This window comes from Cicer arietinum, chromosome 6 (assembly GCF_000331145.2).
Source record: "Cicer arietinum cultivar CDC Frontier isolate Library 1 chromosome 6, Cicar.CDCFrontier_v2.0, whole genome shotgun sequence".
NCBI classification, from domain to species: Eukaryota; Viridiplantae; Streptophyta; class Magnoliopsida; order Fabales; family Fabaceae; genus Cicer; species Cicer arietinum.
Genome location: NC_021165.2, coordinates 65,835,882 through 65,862,168, shown reverse-complemented (window position 1 = coordinate 65,862,168; position 26,287 = coordinate 65,835,882). Strand labels below are relative to the sequence as shown.

At 28.9% G+C, this 26,287-nt stretch overlaps 3 protein-coding genes across 4 annotated transcripts; 1 reads left to right on the top strand and 2 right to left on the bottom strand.

The window, feature by feature from the left end:
* Positions 1-260: 260 nt before the first annotated feature.
* LOC101509858 (uncharacterized) lies at positions 261-3,939 on the bottom strand. 2 transcript variants are annotated; one of them, XR_012163569.1, is made up of 5 exons: positions 3,493-3,939; positions 3,309-3,393; positions 2,237-2,298; positions 615-656; positions 261-494 (listed from the first exon to the last, which is right to left on the bottom strand). XR_012163569.1 is itself a non-coding variant. In XM_004505924.4 (4 exons), the coding sequence occupies exons 1-4, from the start codon at positions 3,877-3,879 to the stop codon at positions 427-429; spliced, it is 582 nt and encodes a 193-aa protein (XP_004505981.2). In that variant the 5' UTR covers positions 3,880-3,934; the 3' UTR covers positions 261-426. The 2 variants fall into 2 exon arrangements, 1 of the variants encoding a protein (XP_004505981.2); XM_004505924.4 differs by lacking the exon at positions 2,237-2,298 and having other exon boundaries at positions 3,493-3,934.
* A 10,231-nt stretch (positions 3,940-14,170) lies between these two features.
* On the top strand, positions 14,171-19,507 carry LOC101510176 (beta-galactosidase 8). The gene is made up of 19 exons (XM_004505925.4): positions 14,171-14,517; positions 14,764-14,859; positions 15,116-15,228; positions 15,305-15,371; positions 15,452-15,544; positions 15,634-15,777; positions 15,909-15,997; positions 16,092-16,197; positions 16,303-16,390; positions 16,506-16,624; positions 16,745-16,903; positions 17,193-17,392; positions 17,480-17,574; positions 17,735-17,844; positions 17,974-18,087; positions 18,238-18,339; positions 18,436-18,647; positions 18,740-19,076; positions 19,168-19,507. The coding sequence occupies exons 1-19, from the start codon at positions 14,353-14,355 to the stop codon at positions 19,273-19,275; spliced, it is 2,517 nt and encodes an 838-aa protein (XP_004505982.1). The 5' UTR covers positions 14,171-14,352; the 3' UTR covers positions 19,276-19,507.
* Positions 19,508-19,963: 456 nt separating this feature from the next.
* Positions 19,964-22,039, bottom strand: LOC101510502 (uncharacterized). The gene is made up of 2 exons (XM_004505926.4): positions 21,534-22,039; positions 19,964-20,889 (listed from the first exon to the last, which is right to left on the bottom strand). Exons 1-2 carry the CDS (start codon positions 21,937-21,939, stop codon positions 20,147-20,149), a joined length of 1,149 nt encoding a protein of 382 aa, XP_004505983.1. The 5' UTR covers positions 21,940-22,039; the 3' UTR covers positions 19,964-20,146.
* Between the last annotated feature and the right edge of the window lie 4,248 nt (positions 22,040-26,287).

Here is a 26,287-nt window from a genome sequence, read left to right as displayed (position 1 = left end):
AAAAAAAAGTTGTGTGGGGAGGGAGTGAGGAACCAAGCAATTGAAAGTAGGAAACCAGGACAGAAAGTTCCCCGCCTTTCCTTAAACATCCAAAACAAGGGGAAATACTTTCCATCAATCACATTACTCCCTTTCCCTTCCTTTACCATCTATTCTCCCCAGCTAAAAACTTCCAAACACAGCTTAAGAGTGGTTCTAACTTCCATCCTGTAGTTAGCAATTTTATATATGTTTCCTATCTTCCCACAGGCAAATTTAACTTCAGATATGTTACCAAATTTTCAACATAACGATGAAAATAACAGTTGCAGGCATGCTGCCAAAAGCAATGTCAAGCACCATACATGTTTCCCTTTCAGAATGTGACAAATTAAACAAAAAAATAGGCTTACATTCTCCATTATCTTTGCTTTACATTTCCTAAGCTCATCTATTCCCTCTTGAGTCTGTCTCCCTTAATGCATCCTCAGCTTTCACTTTCTCAGGCACAAAATCTGAACAAGCAAAAGCAATGCAGAACCCCTTCTAATTAGTGCTAAATAAATAGATGCCAAGGTGAACTTCAAATATTTCAATGCTTACTGGACAAAATTTCAACAGGGATTAGAAATTACCAGACAGAAAGTCATATCTTCTTTGCTTACTAACAACATGTGCTGAAACACAAAGCAATTGTCTAATCAGTAATTGAAAATATTTAATGGTCTCAATGCACAAGCAAACACAAATAAACATGCACAAGGATCAATTCCCATGGACATACAAAATAGCAGCTCAACAACCCACTTAGGCCATAGGTCAATACTAAATCTTGTGTTGGTTCATATTTCAATTTTAACACTGCCAAGTGCCAACTAAAAATAAAAAAGGTTTTACAAAGTTGAGTTGTAAGAACTCACCCTCCTCACTTTTGCTCTTATTGGTGGAGCTTGTAAGGAAAAAAAAAACTAACAAAAGGCTTAGAGTGAATTAACTGCCGGTGCCTGATCAATGGTTTAGATTAATAACTTTTCTCTTGACACCTGCGAATGTTTTCCTTCAACATTGCACAGGAAAAGAGAAGGCAATATTTGCAATAACTTGGAATGAAAAAGCAATTTTCCAAAAGAGCAATGGAAAATATTGGAAAGATCTTCACCGCTCCCTTTTCTAATTCACAGCACTGAAGAAGTTGAATGATTTTACCATACCTCTGTGCCATTTAAGCCTAGTTTAATATTATAATTTAGGTTTCAAGAACCAAGTGGTGGTGATATTTATAAGTGAATGGGTTGAAAACTATTCATAAGTGAATAGAGGAAGGAAATGGTTCAAGAAGAAAGGTATAACTGAAAATCCCTTACACTTTACATCACATGGAGAGATAATCAATATGGAAAATGCTAGATAATATGAATTAGATCCACACTAATATCACACGACATGGCTTCCTCATATCTTATTACCCATTCCCCCAAGGCCCGCATGAACTGTTAGGCTTAACGTGATTGGTGGAATAGATTCTATAGCTTTTTTGTGTGGAAAAATTTCATACCGAGTTCGTTCAATATTAACTATTACTAGAGTTGATTTTGAACAGCTGCTAGATTGTGAATCTCTCTGTACCAGAATAAGATCAGTATGATATTCCCTACCTTAAAGGCCAAATACCTTTGAAAGTCTCAAGCAGCTAATTTTCAAAGTACAAAAAAAAAATGTCAAATTATATATTCATAATTACATTGTAATTGTGATGAATATTTTTGTAAGAAAACACAATAAGATTGGAAAAATGACCAATCACAAGGTAACAAATAGTCAAATACAATACATAGACAAATAACCCTACATAGGAAGGTAAATACTCGATAATCCATTGTCACGTACCAATTCATGACTGTCAGAGTACATCTTTCCTACTCAAAAGCATTTATATATTATAATTATAGCCTAATAAAACCTAAATGTCCAAGACAATATTAATTGAAGAAAAACATCTCTTAACTTCCCAGAATATAGATATAAATGTGAATAGCGGATAAGCCACTACATTTGGGCTAATGCTGGTGTGGTGAGGCGCTATGAAGCATTGACACTGACACATAGACATTTAAAAAATGAGAAATGCTTGATAGCACGACAATAATTTCGTAAATCTCACGAATGAGCAGGTTGCTTATGTGGATATTTAATTTAGTTGTTCTCTGATTTTTAATACCGATCTTGCCTGAGTAAAAAAAAAAAATACTGATCTCACCTGTACTTTATTAACAGAATTGGGTCACCATCGACTATGAAAAAATAGTTTCCCTATCATTTCTGCACGGCAACGCTGAGGCCAATCAGACTTGTCACAAATTTTGTAGAGCTCTCTCGTCCTAATTAACGCTATAAAAAAACCCCCAGTAGATAAAAAAGGAAAGAGATATATGCAGTTGTGCAAGCAAGCATGAATATGCAGTATTTTCTTGTTCTGTTTAGTCTACATCCATTATTAACTTTTGCTGGTTACCTAGCAATTTCTATTTTTCCATCTGTGACTCCGCTTTCAATGTGAGTTTTTTAATTTCTTTTTCTAATTTTCCATTTGAAAGAAATAGCTATCCTAAATCAACCCCTTTGTAATATATGTATTTTATGTCTATGTGATGCATATTCACTGCTTTAAAATGCAAGGACGGGTCAATCATTGATACCCATATTGGTAGTCCAACAGTGATGGTGGCAGCAACAATGATAGCTTGTAATTGCAAAAGGGATTGTGAGTTGTATACCTGTGGTTGCAGAGGGTTACTAGAGCAGTGGTTCCTATTATTTTTTAATATGAATCAGTGGTTCCTATTCTTTGCAGGTTGTAGTAGATGAAGGAAATTTTTTAATTGTTTTGATTTTGTTTGATATTGATAAATTAATTCATAAGTACTTAGTTTAAGTTTTGACAAAAGAAAGAGTAGCAGGGTTTGTAAGTAACGAGTTTTGCCTAAAAAAGAAGTCAGCTTTTATATGTGCGTGCATCCGTCTTCGCGTATTTCGTGAGTACAAACTTTGCACCATATAGCACTACTCTTAAAAAATAATATAAGTGAATAAATGTAACAACATGTATAGGTGCCTATATCATGATACCGAACACACCTTCTATCTAAAGTGTTAGTGAAGCAATGCTGCACAGGCCAGGGGTTTGGCCAGTTAGGATGAAATTATAGGTTACAACACCAAAAAATAAACTACTAGTGAATAAAATGGCAATCACATAGTTTCAAACAAATAAGCATCCAGTACAAGAGAAATAGCTTATTGAAAAAAGGAGAGAATGAGAGGGACATTACATAGGTGATTGTAGCTCAATGATTTCTTACGATTCTGAACAGAACAAGCATAAGCTTCCTGCGCCAATTGTTCAAGGAACTTCTCCTGCAACAACAACAACAAAAATGCAAACGCGCTTAAAGAAAAATTCATAGCAATAAGTAATAGAAACTATAACAGAAAAAATGTAAACAAATGTGTTACCGTAGCTTTGTTAATTGCCAATATAGCTTCCTGAGAAACACGCAAATCGCTAATTTCACCTTTTAAAATCGTCCTAATTCGATTCATCGGAAACACGTGCGTTTTCGCTTCTTCTTCTCCTTCTCCTCCTCCTTCTTCAACTTCGTGCTCACGTTGCTTTCCTTTATCTTCTTCATGTTCTTTGGAATTTCCATTGCTGAGCTTGAGCTTCTTATTCTTACTATTCTTCTTTTTCTCTTTCGATTTTTCGATGTCTCTTTCCTTTTTGATTTTACTAGTGGGTGTTGAAGTTTCTGTGTTTTTGGATTTCTTGTTTTCTGCTATGGAATTGTTTGAGGAAGCCATTGATGATGATGATGAGAGAAGAACTTTTCTCACCACTGTCATGGTTTCGAACACAGGGTTTTTATTTTTCGCTTTCTGCTCGAACCGGGTTTCGAACCGGATACTCGGTCTGATTAACATAGTCCAATTAGGCCCAAAAACCTGTAAATGGTACAGGGCCTCTGGGCGTCGAAAGCTAGATTTGCCTCTATTGTTTGTCGAACGCCTTACCCTATACCCCACTCTTATATTTATACTTCTACAATTTTTTTTAAATGTCAATTTTACTCTAAAAATTTATTATTTAAAAAAAACAATTAGTTTTAATTTTTGAAAAACTTGAGATTTTAAGTTTTTCAGAATAAGATGTGTACTAGAGAACTTGAAGAAAAAAAATTCGATACAGATTTTTTTATAAAAAATAAAAATAAAAATAATTTTTGAAAAATTTAGGATTTTCAGTTTTCTGGAAAAAACTGTGTATTATAAAACTTTTTTTTTAACCAGAAAACATAGAATCTTTTAAAAAAGAAATTAAAATTTTCAAAATATTTAGGGGTTTCAAATTTTTCAGAACAAAATATGTATAAGAAAGCTTAAAAAATATTTCGAGAACAAATGTTGTACCAAAAAATTTAAAAAATAAAATAAAATTTTGTCACTTATTTGTATATTGAAAACTGAAATATTATTATAAATAAAAATAAAAAATTTTAATATTCAAGTTTGTTTGGCTCTTGCCTTCAGCCTTGAATATTTTAAGAGTTTGTGGTACTTTTAGTATATCAATGTTAGTGTCTTACCTTAAATCTTGCCTATTGTAGGTGTTGCTTTGAAACTCGATTTATTGGAGAATGTTATTGAAGCTCTTTTTTTTCACCAATGTCCAAAAAGTTAATCGTAGGTCACGTTCAGGCCTAGAGAACAAACAACCATTTTAGGTGTTAATGTTAAAAATAAAATTTGTTTGGGGTAAAATGAAAAAAAGCTTTTTTTTCATTTAATTTAAAAATATATGTTCTCTAAAATTTAAAATCATAAAATAGATTTTATAATTTTATTTTTGTTTTAACTTTAATCAATTGTAATTGGTTTTGTAGAGGGGGGCAAATATTTTAAAGAATATATAAAATTACTTCATATAAATGTAACAAAAATAATTTGTTATTGTGGTGTTTATTTTTATTTGAGTTTTACATTTATGTCTAGGGTTTTAGTTCTTGTTGTATCATTTTGCGATATATATATATATATATAGTTCTCAATAAATTTTTGGTGCAGACATTAGAGATCATGAGACATCTTTATTTAGACTAGTTACTCTATATATATAAGTTTTTGTTAGAATCAAGTTGGTTTAAAAAACAATGACTCGTGATTAACTTTGATGATATCAGTGTTCACAAGATAAATATATAAGTTCTTTGATGTTATAAGTTAAGTGTGTAGGGTAAGCTTTTTGAGATATTTCCTAAGATCATATGAGTGTATCCTCTAACAAAGACTTGCTCATGTTCCAACTTTGTAATTGACTCATTATTGTCTAAGTAGCACAACTTATGCTTATGTGTATTTGGTGAACAATTTTTTGGGATCATCTGATTATTACTACCTCTTGTTTGACTTAGTGTTATTATAAGCATTGCACAATAAAATACTATTAAAAAAAAGATTAAGAGTACAATTATGTTTAAAGATAAGGAGACAAATTGTACATAGTCAAATGTCGACTATACAGGACGTGGTCAGGCTACCTAAAAGCCAGTAGGGTTTTGACATCTTATCAACTTTTATAATTTTACCTTGAATGAATTTTTCTATAAAAATAACACTTTACATCTCAGGTATTCTAAGCTTTTTTACTTATGTTTATAGACCTATCTACAATTGACGAGTACCATAGAGAGGTGGAAATCTAGATTTATGGTCAAAGATTCACTTAAATTTAAGGTATTGATTTATTCAATACTTTTTCGTCATGTTACGTAATTAACAACAAGAATTATTTCTACCACTCTTTAATTTTAAAAGTGACATTTACATCAACGTGATGTTCACAATACTTCTTTTACATGATGATCTAGATGAAGAATTTTATATGCAAATATTTTTTATACAACTTTTTCTTATCCAAATCATGTTTCCAGACTTTTAAGATCAATTTATAGCTAAAAACGGGATGTTAAACAGTCATTTATAACATTATTCAATATAAAAGCTTACCCAAATAAAAATTAGTAAGTGATCTACATGTATGTTAGACAATGTAACCGAAGCACCAAGGAAACAACAACCATTTAGAAAATTGTGTTTTGAATGACCTAACCACTCTCAATAGTAATTCCATGATGTTGGCTAAGTACTGACCATATGATATAGATTTTTATAATACATAAACCACACGTCTTCAAAATTGAAATTAAAAGAGTTTGTTAACATGTGAATTAAAAAATTTATTTGATACATTTTATAAAGAAGAAAAATTGTTTTTAATAGATAAGTATTTCTTAACCTAAACATCCATAAATATATTTAAAAATTTATTTATTTTAAATATTCTCAAAACAATTTTCACAAAAATAGATATTTTTTAATACGCAGATATAAATAAACCAATTTTTATAATTTAAATTATAATGTAAACATATATATTAAAAAAATTAAATATAATTATAATATAAGAACATATTTTAAAAAATTATTACATATTAATTAAAAAAATTGCAATATAATTTGTATTATTTAAATTGGTAAGATTAACATTAATTTTTATTATTTTTAAACAGTAATGCACCATCTCTTTTAATATATATTTTTTTATTCTGTTCAATAGATTTTGTTTCATGTTATTAATATAATTTACTACTTTTAATAATAACTTTTTTATAATTATTTTTATTAATTTTTATTTATTAAATCCGATAAAAAAAATAAAGGTGAAAATTGTTACCAAATTACAATGTACCATATCTCTGTAAAATGTTATAGAGTTGTTATAATAATATAAATTTATCGATAAAATAAAAGAGAATTGTTAAAATAGTATAAATTTGTTAATATAAATTTAACATTAAAATAAAAGAGAATGGTTAAAATATTATAAATTTATTTTGACAACCATTTATACCTCAAAATCTCTGCCATCAAAACAAATTTGTTAAAAGATTTAAAAACAAAATATTTTAATATATTTTTAAAATAAAAAATGAAATATAATAATAATTTAACATAAGATAAAATAAATATAAAAAATAACAGCGAAATAGTTAAAACAGGAAACTAATAAGGCAACCGAGAAAGTGAGATATAAATGTATATAAGATGTGTTAAAATAATTAAATAGTAATATGTAGTCGATTCGAAGATACATGTAAAATATTCACATATCCATCAAATTCATGAAAAAGATATATAAATAAAGAATATTGTGTTTGTTATAAATTAAAATAAAAAATGATTTGTATACAAAATAATAGATTATTCTGTAAAGATTTAAAAAAAAAGAGTCAATTAATGTAAATTGTTCATGACATTGAGTGTATATATAGTCTTTTCCACTTCTCACGTCATCATCTAAGTACAACTTGGTTTTGATGGATAATTTTTTATTATATTTCCACGTCGATTTTTTTAATTTTTGAAACGTCTAAATAAAGTTGTAATAGATTGTAAAATAGAAAAACAATGAAATAAATTTGTTAATTTATTTGCAACAGCGTCAAAATATGATGAAGTTGTATACACGTTATTTTCTTTGATATATTTACAAAATTGTAATAATTTTGATATTTTTTTTCTTCATATTTAATTTAATTTATTAATATAATTTAGTTTTATTTTATTTTTTATCTATTAATTTAATATTTCTTCTTTATTAAAAAAATAAGACAACATATGATCACATACTTGGTATATTCTTGTTTATTTGTTTTTTGGGTCTCCGGTGTGTGTTTTCTCATACATTGTCGATTTATTGATTCACTAATCACTATCTATAATGAGTAAAAGTTTTGGACCATTTGAAGACATGATAATGTAAGAATAGGATGACATAAATGTTGTTTTACTATATGAAGTAATAAAACTAAATTAAATAACTTAATAAGGGAAGATTTAAACTAAAAAATTGAGTTAAAATAATAGCTTAACAAACAAAATTAAATATATTTGTAATATAATGCAACATAATCTTCTGGAATTTCATGGTTATACCACATGTAGATAATACTGCGGCAACATGGTATACCATTCAAAATCCCATTTTCAAACTCAACAATCATAATAGGATCCAAAATCATAACATTCTCATATATGTCAACATTAGAATAAAATTTGTTAACGGTTTCTTGTGGCAACAGAGTAGCCCAATTCCAATTCTCCTCAAAATTACTATCATCTTTGGTATAATCATCACTAACATCTTCATTATCTAACATTACCTTGAATTTTAATTTCATCTTCAACTTCAACATATTTGTCTCCACTATCACCTTCATATTCATCTTCTTCGTCAAATGATTTCTTTTTTCCTTTACCTTTGTGATTAATAGCCTCATTAATATGTTCCTCAACTATAATTGGTGGGTCAAGTAGATGTTCCACATAGAGTTCAATAACTTCATATCCCTTAACATCTTTAATAAATTTTAACATATCATCATCACAATTTAGAGGTCTCAATCCACGACTAAGTGCTAGCTTAGAATGACAATAATACACGCTTTTGAAATTCTATATCCCAAACATTTAACCACTTTTGCTATATGCGTGTAAGACATGGCATCAACTTCCCAACCACAATTTGTTTCTTCTATTTGACCTTTAACATACATTTTACAAGACACTTCTATAAACAAACCACCATGATATATACGTAGTATGATTTATTGCCCTTGTGATGACTTATACGCATATGTCAAGTATATGTATTTTTTTCTTCATATTTTATTTAATTTATTAATGTAATTTAGTTTTATTTTATTTTTTATCTATTAATTTAACATTTCTTCTTTATTAAAAAAAATAAGACAACATATGGTCACATACGTGGGATACTCTTATTTATTTGTTTTTTGAGTCTGCCTAGTGTTCTTCTCATACATTGTGGATTTATTGACTCGCTATCTATAATGAGTAAAAGTTTTAGACCATTTGGAGACATGATAATGTAAGAATATGATAACATAAATGTTGTTGTATTGTATGAAGTAATGAAACTAAATTAAATAACTTAATAAGGAAAAATTTAAACTAAAAAGTTGAGTTAAAATAATAGCTTAACAAACAAAATTAAATATATTTGTAACATAATGCAACATAATCTTCTAGACTCTATGGTACATGTAGGTAATACTATGGCAACATGGTATACCATTCAAAATCCCATTTTCAAACTCAACGAGCATAATAGAATCCAAAATCATAACATTCTCATATGTGTCAACATTAGAATAAAATACACGATTTCTTGTGGCAACACAGTAGCCCAATCTCAATTCTCCTCAAAATCACTATCATCTTCAGTATAATCATCACTACCATCTTCATTATTAGCAACATACTCCTCATTTTCATTTTCTACATTAACTTTACATTTAGCATTACCTTGAATTTTGATTTCATCTTCAACTTCAACATATTTGTCTTCACTATCACCTTCATATTCATCTTCTTCGTCAAATGATTTCTTTTTTCCCTTACCTTTGTGATTAATAGCCTCATTAATATGTTCGTCAACTATAATTGGTGGGTCAAGTAGATGTTCCACATAGAGTTCAATAACTTCATATCCCTTAACATCTTTAATAAATTTTAACACATCATCATCGCAAATTAGAGGCCTCAATCCATGACTAAGTGCTAGCTTAGGACAACAATAATACAAGCTTTTGAAATTTCTATACCGCAATTATTTAACCACTTTTGCTATATGCGTCTAAGACATGACATCAACTTCCTAACCATAATTTGTTTCCTCTATTTGACCTTTAATATAAATTTTACAAGACATTTATATAAATAAACCACCATGATATATACGTAATATGATCTATTGTCCTTGTGATGACCTATACGAATCAACACCATAAAAAATAAGCAAGAAAATAGCAAAATCAGCAACACAAAAATACAATAGTGAAATCAATAGCTAAATTAAAAGTAAAATGTGCAAAGCCCTAAACTACGAGAAAAATGTTAAATGGTGTGAAAACTTTTTCGTAGAAAAGACACGAATGTTTGTTATGGTTGTAATCATCAAATTACTGTTGTCTCGAATTCCTTCTTCTAGTCCATTCAATAACAATAATGAGTCTAGATATGTCATTTCTCATTCCACACCACTATTTGATGTTTAAAATGATTTTATATAAAAATTGAAAATAACAAATGATTATGCAACATTTGGTAGCCCTCAAATCAAAAATAGTTGCAAGCAAACTACTAAATTAGAGTTACAAAATTAATAGCCAACTCACTAAGAACAATATAGTTACAAACACAAATTATGAAAACCTTAAATAACACAATAGAGATTCAAATGAGAAAATAGACACATACTTTGAACACAATTGATGATTTGAAGATGAAGTCATTTACATAGTTGATGATTCACAAAATACGAACACGGTGAATCGTGAGCACAACAACGGAAGAACAAAGCATAAACACATAAGAATCGCGATGAATGATGAACACAGAAGAGAAAAAAAAAACCGCATGCAACTAAATTGTCGAACACAAACACAATGAGTTGAGGATGAAACACAGAAAAACCAGCAAATTGCGAGTTGACGAAATAGATGAATCTCAAGTAGAACGATTGCGAACGGATAAAAATGATTGCAAACACAAAAGAACAATCAAAGATGATGAAAATATTAATGATAATTGCGCTGTGTTTTCCCTCTTCTACTAGGGTTCTTGGTTTTCTTTTCCCTCTTTCTATTTTGACCCCAGACAACTTTTTGTTTTTGAACAAGACACAAAGTTTGCTTTGAAAAATAGTTAGATAATTCGATTAATTAATAATAGTTTTTTTTACAACAATATAAATAATTAATATAACTATATTTATTTGAGGTGGCAATAATTTTTAAATTAATAAATGCCACAATATATTAAAATATTTCACATAAGCATAATGGGAAAAAAAGATGAGTTTAATTTCAAAATTTGAAAAAATTAAGAGATCAAAATTGTTAATTTATAAATAAAATAACCAAAATCTAAAAATTGCTAAAACATGAGAACTAAAATTGCAATTAAGTCAAAATTTAAATCTAGCATTAAAAGTTGAAATCATCAATTTGGTTCCATGCACTTCCTATACTACAAATTGCATAAATTCTTAATTTCAAACATTTAAAGATGAACTTTTATTCTAAATTAAAAACAGTAAATATTCTAAAGGTGATTAAGCAATTAAAAACGTTAAGCGCGAAGATGAAAAAATTTATTACAAATTCAATTAAGTAATTGGAAAAAGCTTGCACAAATATAACGAAAACATTAAAAATATTTTGTACTTAAAAAATAATTGTATACCCAAATAATCTAAAACAAAGCACTCTTAAAGGTATGAATGGTATAATAATAATAAAAATAGAAATTTGGTGTGGTATGATAAAACTTTATATTATACTAAAAACACACAAAAACAACTAAGTCTATACAACTTACTTTAAAAAACATTCCATCATTTGAAAAAACAAAATACTACCACCAAATTTTTTATATGATGTAAAAAAAATTTATTCCTTATATAAAAAAATATATCTTGATTCGATGTTTATAAATTTGTACACGCAATTTAAAAATCTTGATTATCATAATTTAATACTACATAACTTCTTTAAATTACATAAAATAAAATATTAATAATATATAAAAAAAATATTTTAAAATCTCAAATATATTACCTACAAATAAAAAATAAATTACAGAGAAAATATATACTGTATTAATAATTTGGTGAATGTATTATAAAAATATTAAATGAACCAATATAAATTTGTATTAATAATTTGTGAATGTATTATAAAAATATTATAGTAGCATCAATATACTCATCTTAATAGATATATAGTAATCTCTAATAAGTTGAAATTCAAATGAGTTAAGTTAAATATTTTATGAGACATTTATATGATTTAGTGAGATTGGACAAATTTTATTTTTATTTTAATTAAAAAACATATTGAAAAAAGTGTATTAAAATGACATTTTATTTATTTTATAATAAGTGTTATTTTAACAAACAAAAAATATTTAAAATGTATATTTTTTATTTTTCAAAATAAGATGAATTATTATTTTATCCTATTTTACCTTCTAATTATACATTATTTTCAAATACTAAAAATGTAGACTATAATTTTCTCCATTTAATAGTATGTCAGTTGTTCAACCACATCATATTATTGATGAGTATTATTAATACCCGCTAAAACTTAAAGATACAAAAGAATTTGTTTTTATTAATATTAATACGTGTAAAATGAAAAAAGAAATACAGTAATTTTTAAAAAAGTATATATAATTAATTGATTGAAAAAATAAATTGGAGATGCTCTAACTACCTACAGATAATCGATACTACAGTACATAGCTACAAAATGAGACAAAAAATGCTACCGGGTGGACAATACCATAGGAAGAAGACAGCACCAGATCTGAGGAAAGACGACGATGACACTGACAACATTTTTATTTATTTTGTTAGATACGCTTACAAGCTTTTTAAATTATTATTTCAATAATAATATGGACAAACTAATTAGGTGTATTTATTTAATACTTTAGAATAGTTTCAATTTGATGAATTATGATTTTGTCAAAAATTTATATTTTACTTCATTTTATTATAAACGACGGAAGATATATTTTATATTAAAATTATATAAAAAATATTAATTTTTTTTAAATAATATACTATCAATAGGTGTGGCATGCCCTATATGTAGAATAATTACTACATACTACTTAATTAAAAAAAACGATATCAGACTGTCTTAATTTAACTACTTTTTATCTTGATCATATTACACATTAAGATATATCTTTGATTAACTATGAGATTTTTTTTTATATTTCATGCAATATATAAGAAAATGTTTATACGTGGAATAAACACCCCATATGGCCTATCTTATCTACTTCTTCCAGACTCATAAGTAAAAATATTTACTTTCATAGTTCTTAAGATTTATAATTAACAACATTAAAGTTTCATAATTTTACGTAAAATACATATATGTAGAATGAATACTCCATATAAACTATATTATCTTTATTTTACAAGAAAATATTATCTTAACTTTTCTCAATAAAAAAAAATCTTACCCGACTTTTTTGGATTCATTTATGGCTAAAATTAATTATTTTTACTCTTATTAGAAAAATATTGAAGTGCATTAAACTTTTTTATTTCATGTAAAATTTGAAATACATTTACTAATTTGCTTATTAATTATATTGATAATTTCCTCAAGATATAAATAAATTAAATTAAGAGTATTTTTGAAACAATAATAATAATAATAATAATAATAATAATAATGTTAAATATAAATAAATTAGTTCACATTTGCTTTTATTTGAGTTTTACAAAAATATGTTTACAGTTGAGTAAGCCAAAATAATTTCTTATTTTAAGAATAATATTTGGTGTACATCACATTTAGTATATACATTACAAATAATAAAGAGGATAAATTTTATGGTATAATAAAAAAATATACATTTATACTATAAATTTTTTTATTAATAAATGATATGTCATTTAATTAATGTTGATTTAATTTTGATAGAATCAAAATATGTTAATTTTTTAATGTATTGTAAAAATCTTGAATAAAGAGATAAATGATAATGATATGATAAAAGGAGAAAAATAAAAATAAAATTAAGTAAACGAAAATTTGAGATGTATATACATTTTGAATACCATAGAAAACTTTCAATTTAACGATATCTTGCACTCATCGTTGGTTATTTAATTAAGTTAAAGAAATTAAAAAACTTATACCTATTTAATTCACATCTCTTCTCTTCTGTAATCAGATTCTCTTCCCACTCTCTAAGTTTATCAAATTTGTATTCGGTTGTTATCTTTTCATAAAGCGGCTAAGCAACAACCTCTTACACTTACACGCATGTGATAAAAAAGTACACCACAAACTCATACATGTAATAAATCCAACTCAACAAACAATTCTCATCCAATAATTTATTTAGTAAGAAAGCAACCATATTTTTTGTCTTTTTCCTTCTGAACTGTTTCCCAAACCTCAAAGTCATTTAATCATCTTATATTAACTTTATTTCTATATTTGGATCACATTATCAATATATGACATGTATCACGTAATTCTTTTTATCTCTTTATCTCATAAAGTGTGTATGACTGGACACGAAACATTTTTCTAAATAAATACAAGAAGCAAGAACAAAGGGAGAATCATTCTTCATTCGTTTGTGTTGGTTTAGTTTTTATTCTTTTTTCATTTGTGCTTATACAAACCACAAAAAAAAGCAATGAGAGCAACACATTTTGTGTTTGTTTTGGTTTGGTTCCTTGGTGTTTATTTGCCTACTTATTTTTGTGTCAATGTTACTTATGATCATAGAGCATTGCTCATTGATGGCAAACGCAAGGTTTTTATCTCTGGTTCCATTCATTACCCTCGTAGCACTCCACAGGTCTCTCTCTCTATTTGTTTGTGTTTGTGAACATACACTCTTTATTTGAATTGTCTTTGATGTTTTAACTTAACTATGGTAGTTCAAGTCGAAGACGTGTCTGGTTTCTGACACTTATACATGTGATTATATTCAAGCACTTTTAAAAAAAAAATTATTACTGGTGTTTGCGTGTTGATGTTGCGTTTGGTGTTTGTGTTTGTGTTTGTGTCAGTGTAAGTGATTCATAGTTATTTGTTGTTGCAGATGTGGCCAGACCTTATTCAAAAATCAAAAGATGGAGGAGTTGACGTGATTGAGACTTATGTTTTCTGGAACTTACATGAACCGGTTCAAGGCCAGGTTCTGTTCTCTTCCATTACCTTTTCACATTGTTCTTCTGTCTTGCTTTAACTGTCTCTTACATTGCATCGTGTGAGTTTTCAAACTTATGAAACTTTTCATTATTTAGAAGTAGGAAAAGAATAGAACATCATTCTTGAAGATATTTATTAAATAGTATTTTTAGCACTTAAAAGCATGAAATTTGGAAGAGAAGTTTTCAATTTCTATCAAAAGACTTCAAATAAATGATGGATTGCATATTTTGGTTTGGCAGTATCATTTTCAAGGCAGAAGGGATTTGGTTGGATTTGTGAAGGCAGTAGCAGCAGCAGGTCTATATGTGCATCTACGGATCGGTCCTTATGCATGTGCTGAATGGAATTACGGGTAAAAATCAATCTTTTCAATGTATCATTTTAAGGAGAGTTTCATAATAATCTCATTTGTTTTTCTCCTTAAACAGTGGTTTCCCTCTTTGGTTGCATTTTATTCCTGGAATTCAGTTCAGAACTGATAATGAACCATTCAAGGTAATAATTCATTTCTTTCTCTATGTCTCATGTTGTGGAATCTGCTTTTTTCTGTTATCTGAAGTTGATTTGTAATTCAGGCAGAAATGAAGCGGTTTACCAATAAGATTGTCCAAATGATGAAGAAAGAGAATCTCTATGCATCACAAGGAGGACCTATTATTTTATCTCAGGTTTCTCTTAAAAAATCATACACATGCCATTTTTAATGAGAAAATGTATATAGTTCTTTAATGAGAAAATCATTACTTTCTAATGACAGATTGAAAATGAGTATGGAAACATTGATAGGGATTATGGTCCTGCTGCTAAAACTTACATTGATTGGGCAGCATCAATGGCTACATCTCTTCAAACAGGGGTCCCCTGGGTTATGTGCCAGCAGGCAGATGCACCTGATCCAATTGTATGTTTGCTCCTTTTCACTATCAACATAGTTTTATGCAGTTTATAACAAAGCTATTTTACTACGCTGCTTTCGAAAACTGTCCTACTTGACTGTTAATTTTTGAATTATTGTATCTTAAATGCTTGCAGATAAACACGTGCAACAGCTTTTACTGCGATCAATTCACACCAAACTCTGACAATAAACCGAAAATGTTTACTGAGAATTGGAGTGGATGGTTAGCACCGTTCCTTTCTACTCACAAAATGATTTGATTTAACTGTCTATCTACTTTTCCATTCAACTCCCTTTTGAATTCTTTGAAACCATAGGTTTCTTGCATTTGGAGGTGCCACTCCTTACAGACCAGTGGAAGATCTTGCATTTTCCGTGGCGCGCTTTTTTCAGCGGGGTGGTACTTTTAATAATTACTACATGGTAAACGCAACCTCACATGTAGTTTAAGCTCAATACTTAGTATGCAAGACACTAAGTAAACCAACTGATACTGCAACTTTTTTTTGGTTGCTTTCTGTGAAATAGTACCATGGAGGAACTAACTTTGGCCGCACAAGCGGTGGACCTTTCATTTCTACTAGTTATGATTATGATTCACCCATTGATGAGTATGGTATGCACTCTTTCAGTTCACATTATATGATTATTTTATATGTAGAAGCCATTAAAAATCACAGTGAACAATATTATGTAATTGTAAATATAAAATATGTTATTGCTTGATGCAGGAATTATTAGACAACCCAAATGGGGCCATCTTAAAGAATTGCACAAGGCCATAAAGCTTTGTGAAGAAGCACTAATAGCTACAGATCCAAACATTACATCTCCTGGTCCAAATATAGAGGTAATAAGAGACCCTTTTTAAGTTTAGATTACAATTTCTTGTTTAACTTCTTATAGTTTATCAAGTTTTAAATTTCGGAATAGTTACCAATATCTCTTAAGATTTTCTATTCAATCTCAGATTGCAACTTACAAGACAGGAGATGTATGTGCTGCCTTCCTTGCCAACATCGACACATCGGATGCAAATGTTACCTTCGACGGCAATTCATATTACTTGCCTGGATGGTCTGTGAGCACCTTACCGGACTGCAAGAATGTTGTATTTAATACTGCAAAGGTTTGCCTCATCAACTTCCAATCAATATATATAGATCAATTGACTAGACTTACTTTCTATATAGCACCAACACTTCAAATTGAAGGCTTGTCTGGTGTTCGACATATGTAGTTAAATTCATTTACTTTCGTTTTCTCAAACTATTACCGGTGTCTAGTATCTGTGTGTTTCAGTGCTTCATAGCTGATTTTTAAGCTACATGTGATTAATCAGTCTACTGTCGAAATCATTTTTTCTGTTTTCTTGTTCAGTAAGTTAGCATAAACTAAAGTTATTTTTGGTACGACAGATTAATTCTGCATCTACGATTTCAAGCTTCACAGCTGAATCTTTAAAAGAGGTTGATTCTTTGGACGGTTCAAGTTCAGGCTGGAGTTGGATTAGTGAACCGGTTGGTATTTCAAAGAATGATGCATTCTCAAAACCTGGACTACTGGAGCAAATAAATACAACCGCTGATAAAAGCGACTACTTGTGGTACTCATTAAGGTATATGAGTTTCCAAGGTTGAGATAGCTTTATTTTTTACCATTATTTCTTTGTCGTGTGTTAACCTTTTTACAATTTATTTTGAAGCATTAATGTTGAAGATAATGTTGGTGCTCAAACTGTCCTTCACATTGAGTCGCTTGGCCATGCCCTTCATGCTTTTATAAATGGGAAGCGTGCAGGTAAGAAAAAAAAAGTTTAAAGATTAATATCTTGATAACAATGTTGAATTATATATACTCTCACTAAATTAAAATGTTTGATTCTTTCTTTAGTTCAACGGAATATTTCATGAATTATGTAATGAAATTCAGATATGTTAATACCGCAAATTTTTTTCAGGGAGTGGAGCAGGAAACAGTGGAAATGCTAGTGTCAATGTGGACATTCCCATTACACTTGTAGTTGGAAATAACACAATTGATCTTCTGAGTTTAACAGTGGGATTACAGGTTCATATTTTCTTATTATAAAGTACATAATTAACTGTCTACAACATCGACGAAACCTTGGTTTTAATTATGCATCATCTAGTCATTTCTCATTACTACATCTGCTAATGTGAATTTTACACACCACAGAATTATGGAGCATTTTTCGACACAAGGGGTGCGGGGATCACTGGTCCAGTAACATTGAAAGGTTTGAAAAATGGCAGTACCATCGATCTCTCCTCACAAACGTGGACATATCAGGTTAGTCTGGGCTTAACTCAAGGCCTGCTATCATTTATCTTTTTGAGTTTTGTGAATTAATTAACCAAAGTGATACAGCTGAAATGAATTTCATTTTTCGTTATAATTCGAGTCATAGATTAAAACATGGCTTTATTTTTGTGAATGCAGGTTGGCTTTAAAGGTGATGGTTTAGGTTTGGTTAGTGGAAGGGTTGGACAGTGGAATTCACAATCAACATTGCCTACAAATCAGCCTTTGACTTGGTACAAGGTAGTCTTATTAAGAAATACTTGAAAGAAAATTAAAGGAATGCTATCATAGCACAATAATTTTGCTCCTTACTAATGTTGATACATGTTGTATTAGACGAACTTTGCTGCTCCCTCGGGCACGAACCCAGTTGCAATTGACTTCACGGGGATGGGAAAAGGCGAAGCTTGGGTGAACGGGCAAAGCATTGGGCGGTACTGGCCTACATATGCCGCTCCAAGTTCTGGTTGTACCGACTCATGTGATTATAGAGGACCGTATGATTCAGGCAAATGTCTAAAGAACTGTGGAAAACCATCACAGACATTGTAAGTGTTAGATATTCTATTCAACATGAGAAAACTTCTTGAAAATAAATAATAAGACCTTTTTGATACTCATTGAGTCACTGATCCTGCAGATATCATGTACCGCGATCATGGTTGAAACCAGACAACAACACTCTTGTTTTGTTTGAGGAAAGCGGAGGCGACCCTACAAAAATCTCTATAGCTACAAAACAGATAGAAAGTGTTTGCTCACACGTATCTGAATCTCACCCTCCACCTGTAAGCATGTGGAATTTAGATACAGAATCAGGAACAGAAGTAGGTCCTGTATTGTCACTGGAGTGTCCTTCTCCTAATCAAGTGATAACTTCCATTAAATTTGCGAGCTATGGAACGCCGCAAGGGACTTGTGGAAACTTCAACCACGGACGTTGCAGCAGCAATGGTGCTCTATCCATTGTACAGAAGGTATTATATAATATATATTCCCCTTTCTTTTTAAATAAGATGTTTATAATGTTGCCTTTTGGACAATACTGAATGTGATGTGCATTAACAGGCCTGCATTGGATCAAGCAGTTGTAGCATTGGAGTATCAATTAATACATTTGGAAATCCGTGTAGAGGAGTAACAAAGAGTTTAGCCGTTGAAGCTGCTTGTACATAGACATGTCTGCTTCTAGCCTTTGTACTACCTACATAGGGTTCATCTTATAGATCAAGATGATTCCTGATTAGCCTAAGTTATAGTCAAGATGGTATTATAGTTGTAAACCAGGGGGAGTAAAAAAACAGTGCATTGTTGATTGCAAAAAAAAAAATATTTGAAAGAAGAAAAAGTGGTCTCTAATGCCTGTGTTATGGTAGTATTTTTACATGAGAGTTTGGTTTCTAACTCACAAGACAAAAAGTTGTTCTCAATTCTCACTCATCAAAGGAACAAGCAAATGGATTATTTCTTATAAGAGAAGTCGGATTCATTTACTTGTAATTGCAATTTTCCAAAAATAAAAAGGGTTCTTCATGGATTTGGATTCTCTATGGCGGTTGTATCATGCAACATGCTATCAAGATACAACCTAATACTACACTTATACATTTGTGATATGCCTCATCAAAGTGGTTTGGATCTAGTTCTCTCTCTTAGATGCTACGGATCCGTTGGATCTAAGAGAGATAATTATATACATCACAAAGAAAAAACTCAAAATACGAGAAAACAACCACCGTTGCAATCGTTAATATATTATTTTTCATCAAGAAACTTACGAAAATCCTATTAGACAAATTGAACCTCCATTTATGTGGTATAATGGTAGGTCATAGAATGAAAGATCAAAATAAATTATTCATCATAGTACAAAAGAAATCTGACATTAATATCAATCATTACAAATTTTGACCAAATTAAATGATCATGGACAACATTTTTGTCCCTTATTTATCTGGACACATTACAATACAAAAGAAACCAAAATAAAAAGATGTCACAAATTCAATCACAAAGAGTCTCTTATTTTTCATACTGATTCATGATATCAGTATTGAGCAATTAGTCCTTGGCTAGTGGAAGAATCTTCAGATGGCCTTTGGAACCTGCATAGTTTGCAGGATGTTGAAAAAAGTGACGTAGTTTGGTACTTATCTTCCCCACCCATCATTGGCATAGCAACACCTCTTTTAACAGGACTAACATAGCTTGGCCTATAAGTTTGACCCAAAACTCCTTCAATAAAATCTGTAGGTTTCTTAAACTTGAACTGTGTTTCCAAATGAGCAAAAGCATCATCTGATGGTAACTGATAATTGTGAGCTTTGTTTTCCTTTTCTCCAATAGGCCTCACCCTTATATCCATTTCAAGTAAACCAGAAATTGTGACTCTAACACTGTTGGTATCATCTGTTCTTTCAACAACAACTTCTCTTTCGTCGGTATTAGTCTTCCATTCAGCCTCACCATCAATAGGAATGGTTACTGATTCACCATCCCATTTCACTGTAAGAGAGTCAACACTTTCATTCCATTGATTTACTCTATTGGCTGCAATAACAAGAGTGTGCACGTCGAACATGACAGCGAGTGCCTGCACCCATGTGTAGTCACGAGTCCTTCCCTGAGGTCGAGTACCGATGAAGTGTGCGTTGATTTGGAATTCGTCGTCGGAAACTATGGCAAAGTTTCCTCCTTTGGCTCCATGGAAGTAGAACATCACACCGTCCCCACCAACAAAGCGAGGATCGTAGCACAATGAACCATAACCATCACAGTTTGCTCTTCTAACTGCAAAAAGAAACAAACTCAACATGAATGATCAGTACTCACTTCTTGCTCTATGTATATGCACTTGAGTTAGTCATGATTATATAGATACTTGTACAGTACTAAGAAATTCCCTAAGATTGAATATTTAATAATAATATGAGTTTAAAGACTATGCACCGAAACTATAAAACAATTATTCATAGTCATCTAATCAGATTTAACAATAATGTCATTTTGTTATATTATTTTCAAAAATATCTCAACATATATCTACTTGGTCTGAGATCTAATAAAATTTGACACTGTCAATGTGTAGTCTTTAAACTCTAATAATATTACCTACAATTTTTCTCTAATTAAACTAATTCATGTATATATAAAAAGTATAAAATGGAAGAGCATGAGAGGAGACAATGTTGACCTTATCATAGACAAAATCTTGAAAATCAGGAACTTGATGCAGTCCCATGACCTGGATCATCAAATTAAGATTGAACGACTCACGTAGCTTAAGTCCAAAATATAAAAATGAAGAATGAGTCGTCCAATCTTAATCTAATAGTTCAGACAAGCAATTGCATGATTGCTTGAATGCGAAGAAACCAAATTTTGTACATTAAACTATACTACATAGGCAAATATATATATAGATTTGAACTTACACTTGCAAGTAGCTTCACATTTGCTGCTACAATCAATAAAACAACCTTTCTGCTTCTTGTTCTTCTTAGGCTTCCTGGTTTTGCACTCTGATGGACAAACAAGTGTCTTGAAATGACAAGAAGAAGTTGGTGCTTTACAGAATGCTCTCTCCTGTCCTGATTCCAAAGCTGGTAACTTTTCACTATTTGAAGATTCTTCCTTTGGACTCTTCTTTTTTGGAACTTTTTCCTTCTTCTTTTCTTTGTCCTTGCCTTTATCCTTATCATTTCCCTTACCATTTCCCTTACCGTTGCCATTACCATTACCATTGCCGTTACCGTTTCCTTGGCCTTGAGCAATGGCAGCTTCCATAGAGATAAGTAATATAACTAAGGCCACCAAGATGCTCCATTTTTTTGTAGCCATCTTGGTGATCTCTCTAATGATATTAAATTAACTAATTTGATTTTTTTTGTTACTTTCCTTTGCTTATGATTTTAAATTGGTTGAATGATGGAGAGGTGCTTGTAGTGAACAAAATATTTATAGAGAAAATTTTGGTATATGCATGTTGGCCCAAAAGTTCGGCTTAAGATTTGCATGTATCCTTTTTCTAAACGCTTTTAAAGTTTGTGGTTGCTTGGTTTAGTGATATGAGGAGGGCTATTCAAAGCTTATTATTTGAAGTGCCAACTAGATATTGACCAACTTAATTAATTAGCACACTAACTTGTTGTTTAAACAAGGTTCTTGGGTCTATATATTAATTATCAATGTTATGAAAACTGAACTTGGGGGTTAAATTGGTTGAACCGAGAATTGATATGTTATTTGATTTTGTTGACTTTCAAAATTGTTCAGATAAATAACTAGAGAAATCTTGTGAATAAGAATCAATCGAAAAAATCATTGGTAAAATAGTTCGATATGGTTTAAAAAATACATTTCTTTAAAGAAAAATATCCAGAAACAACAATTTTTATTTTTAAGTATTTCGGACTTCTTACTTGTTTTTTTTTCTTTCTTTTAGTGCCATTTGAATCAAAATAGTAAAACTCTAAATAAAATATACTTTTATTTTAAAAATAAAACATACATATAATAAATAAGATTGATACCATCGCATAATCTCACAACTTCGTTAGAGGTAGTAAAATAATGATATTTTGATTTAATTGTAATTTTAGTTCTCTATTTTTATTATTTTATGGAATTAATCTCTATATTTAAAAGTCTATCAATTTTTGTAATTGTTTTAGATTTTTGAGCTAAAAAAACGAATTGACATATTTTAAATGATGTAGTTTACGATTTCATGATTTAAAATTATTTAGATGCATTAATTATTTATATGTCATTAATTAAATTACAAAATTAAAAAAAAAATTAAAGTTGAAAGTTAAGTTTATATAAGATTTTATTATGATTTCGAGATATTAATCATTTTACATCATTGTATTCTATGTTATATTATTTAAACCATGTTATGTAGTTCTTTTTAGTCACAAAATTAGAATATGGGATGAATCTATCACATTTTAAAATAGATGGATAAATATCATGAATTGGTAAGAATAAAAATACTAAAATTGCAATTTAGCATAATTCTTTTTTAGAAATGTATATTATTATTGTAGTTGCAAACGAATATTGTGACACTTTACATGTAATGTATTTTGACACTTTTAAGTAGGGTTGTGCAAAATCGATTGACCAGATAGAATCAAAGCCATCCATACAGCCTATTTGATAAGTTGGCGGATTACAGCATGTTACAGTTTGAAAATGTGTGTATATACTATAATGCTGAGTGAAAAAAAATAGATTTATGATTATCCGAATCTAATCACTTCACTTAAAATTCGATGAATAAAAATATAAATTTTTTAGATGAATCTTACAATCTCATTTATTCATCACACTATCACTATAATAAAAGAATTGTTTGATAAAAAAATTATTCAAGCTTTAATAAAAATAATGAAAACACACTATTTAAAAAAAAAATTGAAAAAAAAATGGACATTCCCATTTCAAATAAAAAATCTATCATCGAATTTGAATCAATCCACGTACATAATCCAAAGTAACCAAAACACACAAGTGGTATTTAACCTATTTTTGTTTGTAGTATTTAAAAGATTAAAATATATTATTTTATTATGATCGTTCAAGTTGAACCTTTGAACTTAGGATCGATGCTTTCACCGGTTTTACGTCCCTGGCAGTTTTTTTAACTGTTTTGAATTTCTTATGTTTTAGTCATTCAATTTTGTAAATTACTAGTATTGATGTTTTAAAATTTCAATGTCTAATTAACTTATTTTTCAATTTCAACCATATTATTAATCGGCGAGAAAGTCAGAAAAGTGTGATACACCCGTGGTTCAATTATTTTCTAATGTCGAGGTTCAATTCTACTTCTACGATACCCGTTGAAGGTTATGTTAGACGTGTAGGTAAAGTTAGGTTGCTAGATTGTGACTTAAGATTCGCATATTGTAACCTTTGACGGTGATGGCATTAGCAATTAATTTAGGTGTAGTAACGTGGTTTTATATGTTGAGTTGAGAACAAGAAGCTTGGATTGATGGCATCATGAGTTTTTTATATTGTGTGGAAACAGCTCCAACATCCACTCCATACATGCAACTCTTCTCTATGATAAATATCAAATAAAATAGTTTAGATGCAAGTCAATGTACCACTATTAATCTTTAATCGTAATTTATCTCCTAAAATATTAATATTATTAAGTTAAACGTTTTATCTCAAGTTCGAATTTAAAATCTTAGAATTATTTTAAATTAATTATAATAATATTTATTATCTCTTTTAAAATAAAATAAAAATACTATTGAATCATCTAAACTATTCATATTTTTTTATTTAATATTTTTCATATATTCATTTTAAAGCGGTAAATGAAAATGTGGAAAAAATGTACCCAAACATCAAATTAATTTTAAAAATATCTTAACAAATATCCTAAAAAACTAATTGAATCTTTGGATATATTTTTTAAAAAATTGAATTATATTATAGGTGTAGAAAGTGAGAGATATTTTAAATGGAATGTTGTCACTAAAAAAAAAAAAATAGCAACAATCCAAATGGTCGCTAAAACATTTGCAGACAATTATTTATTGTTAGTGTAGCTAAAAGCTTTAGCGGCAATCTAACAAGTGTTAGTAAAGATCTATTTAATGGCTACTAAAAATGATTTATTTTTTGAAGCATTATAGTGGCCGCAAAATTAATATTTTGGAATGACTAATTCATTATTTTACCAACCTTTAAGTATGACTGCTAAAAATAGGGGAAACTTTCTATTACATAAACTATTGTCACTAAAAGTCATTTGATTATTTATCTAATTTATAGACTATTTGACAAATAATAGCTTTAGTAGCAGTTATGAGACTTAAAGATGAGGGTTGACGTTGTTTCTTTAATTATTAATTATTAATTATTATTTTCTATTATGAATGACCCTTATGAAATTTGTACTATCTAAGAAAGAATATATACAAATCAATTATAAGAGAGTGTTGTTTAAATTATAGATTATAGGTGTTTATATATATATATATATTAATTGATCTCACATTCGTTTTTTATTTGTTCAAATAATAATTAATTTATTGATTTTGTTCAATACACAAAAATTTAAGCACACTTATTAAGAGGATACTTAATATATATATATATATATATATATATATATATATATATATAATTGCTATTAAAATATAACTTTTACAAGGTAGAAATAACACAAATAAATAAAAATAAAAATATCACATTAAATTTTTAATTATATATATATATATATTATCTGACCATAACACTTATACACATATTTATATAAGAAAAATCGATGATATAGGTCCTACTTACAATACCGTTGCTATTATACCAATTTATTTTAATCAAATTTTACACTTGATTTCTCTTGAAAATTTTATCTTTAATTGATTTTATTAATCACTTGAACACAATTACTTAATTTCTATTTGTATTTCAAACTGTTACTATAATATAATAGATTATTCTCTCTATATATATTTAATATTTTGATTTAAATTTATAAAAATATTTGATATGTTTTATGTGTAATATATCATTTTACTATTTTAATGTATTAATTTAAGTAATTTTAATTGTTAGATGTTTAAAAGAAAATGTAACCGAAACATTAATTGTAGAATTATTTAGGAAATGTCAGGTAGAAAATGATATTATTTGTATATTAACATACGCGGAATAAGTTAGAAGGATGTTTCGATTTTAATCCGACAAATGAACCTAATTATTAATTACTATTACTTTATTTTAAATTTATTTTTAGATTTGAGTAGGTTCTAATTGAAAAAAAAAATGATGAATTTGAAAGAGGAAGATTTATGTTTTATTTAATTAAGATCTAATTTTTTTTTTTAAGTTTGGATGTGAGATGTAGGATTTATATTGATGTTATTAATATCTTCATTAAAAAAAGTGGTGTCCTGTATTTAATTGATAGATTAAGAGATGTAAAATAAATATTAAAATGGAGGACCTTAATTCAAAATGAGAAAACTAACCTATCCACCAATTTTTAGCATTCGGTCATAAAAAAATCGTTAACATTCTTCTTTTTGTTACCTTTGATTTTTCTTTTATTATTTTAATTATTAAATAAAATATTACCAAATTTATTTATTAAATAAAAGACAAAAACATCTCATGTGATAAAACATAAGATTGCAAAGTAAGATAACAAAATAAAACA

Bases quoted from the DNA above. Each gene is read 5' to 3' on its own strand.
- LOC101509858 (XM_004505924.4), bottom strand. From the start codon at position 3,879: ATGACAGTGGTGAGAAAAGTTCTTCTCTCATCATCATCATCAATGGCT. The intron at 657-3,308 runs GTAATGTCCCTC...TTTGTGTTTCAG, and splicing joins ATTGAGCTACAATCACCTAT to CACATGTTGTTAGTAAGCAA. The intron at 495-614 runs GTAATTTCTAAT...TTGCTTGTTCAG, and splicing joins AAGATATGACTTTCTGTCTG to ATTTTGTGCCTGAGAAAGTG.
- LOC101510176 (XM_004505925.4), top strand. From the start codon at position 14,353: ATGAGAGCAACACATTTTGTGTTTGTTTTGGTTTGGTTCCTTGGTGTT. The intron at 14,860-15,115 runs GTTCTGTTCTCT...TTGGTTTGGCAG, and splicing joins ATGAACCGGTTCAAGGCCAG to TATCATTTTCAAGGCAGAAG. The intron at 18,340-18,435 runs GTAGTCTTATTA...ATGTTGTATTAG, and splicing joins AGCCTTTGACTTGGTACAAG to ACGAACTTTGCTGCTCCCTC.
- LOC101510502 (XM_004505926.4), bottom strand. From the start codon at position 21,939: ATGGCTACAAAAAAATGGAGCATCTTGGTGGCCTTAGTTATATTACTT. The intron at 20,890-21,533 runs GTAAGTTCAAAT...TTCTTTTTGCAG, and splicing joins ATGTGAAGCTACTTGCAAGT to TTAGAAGAGCAAACTGTGAT.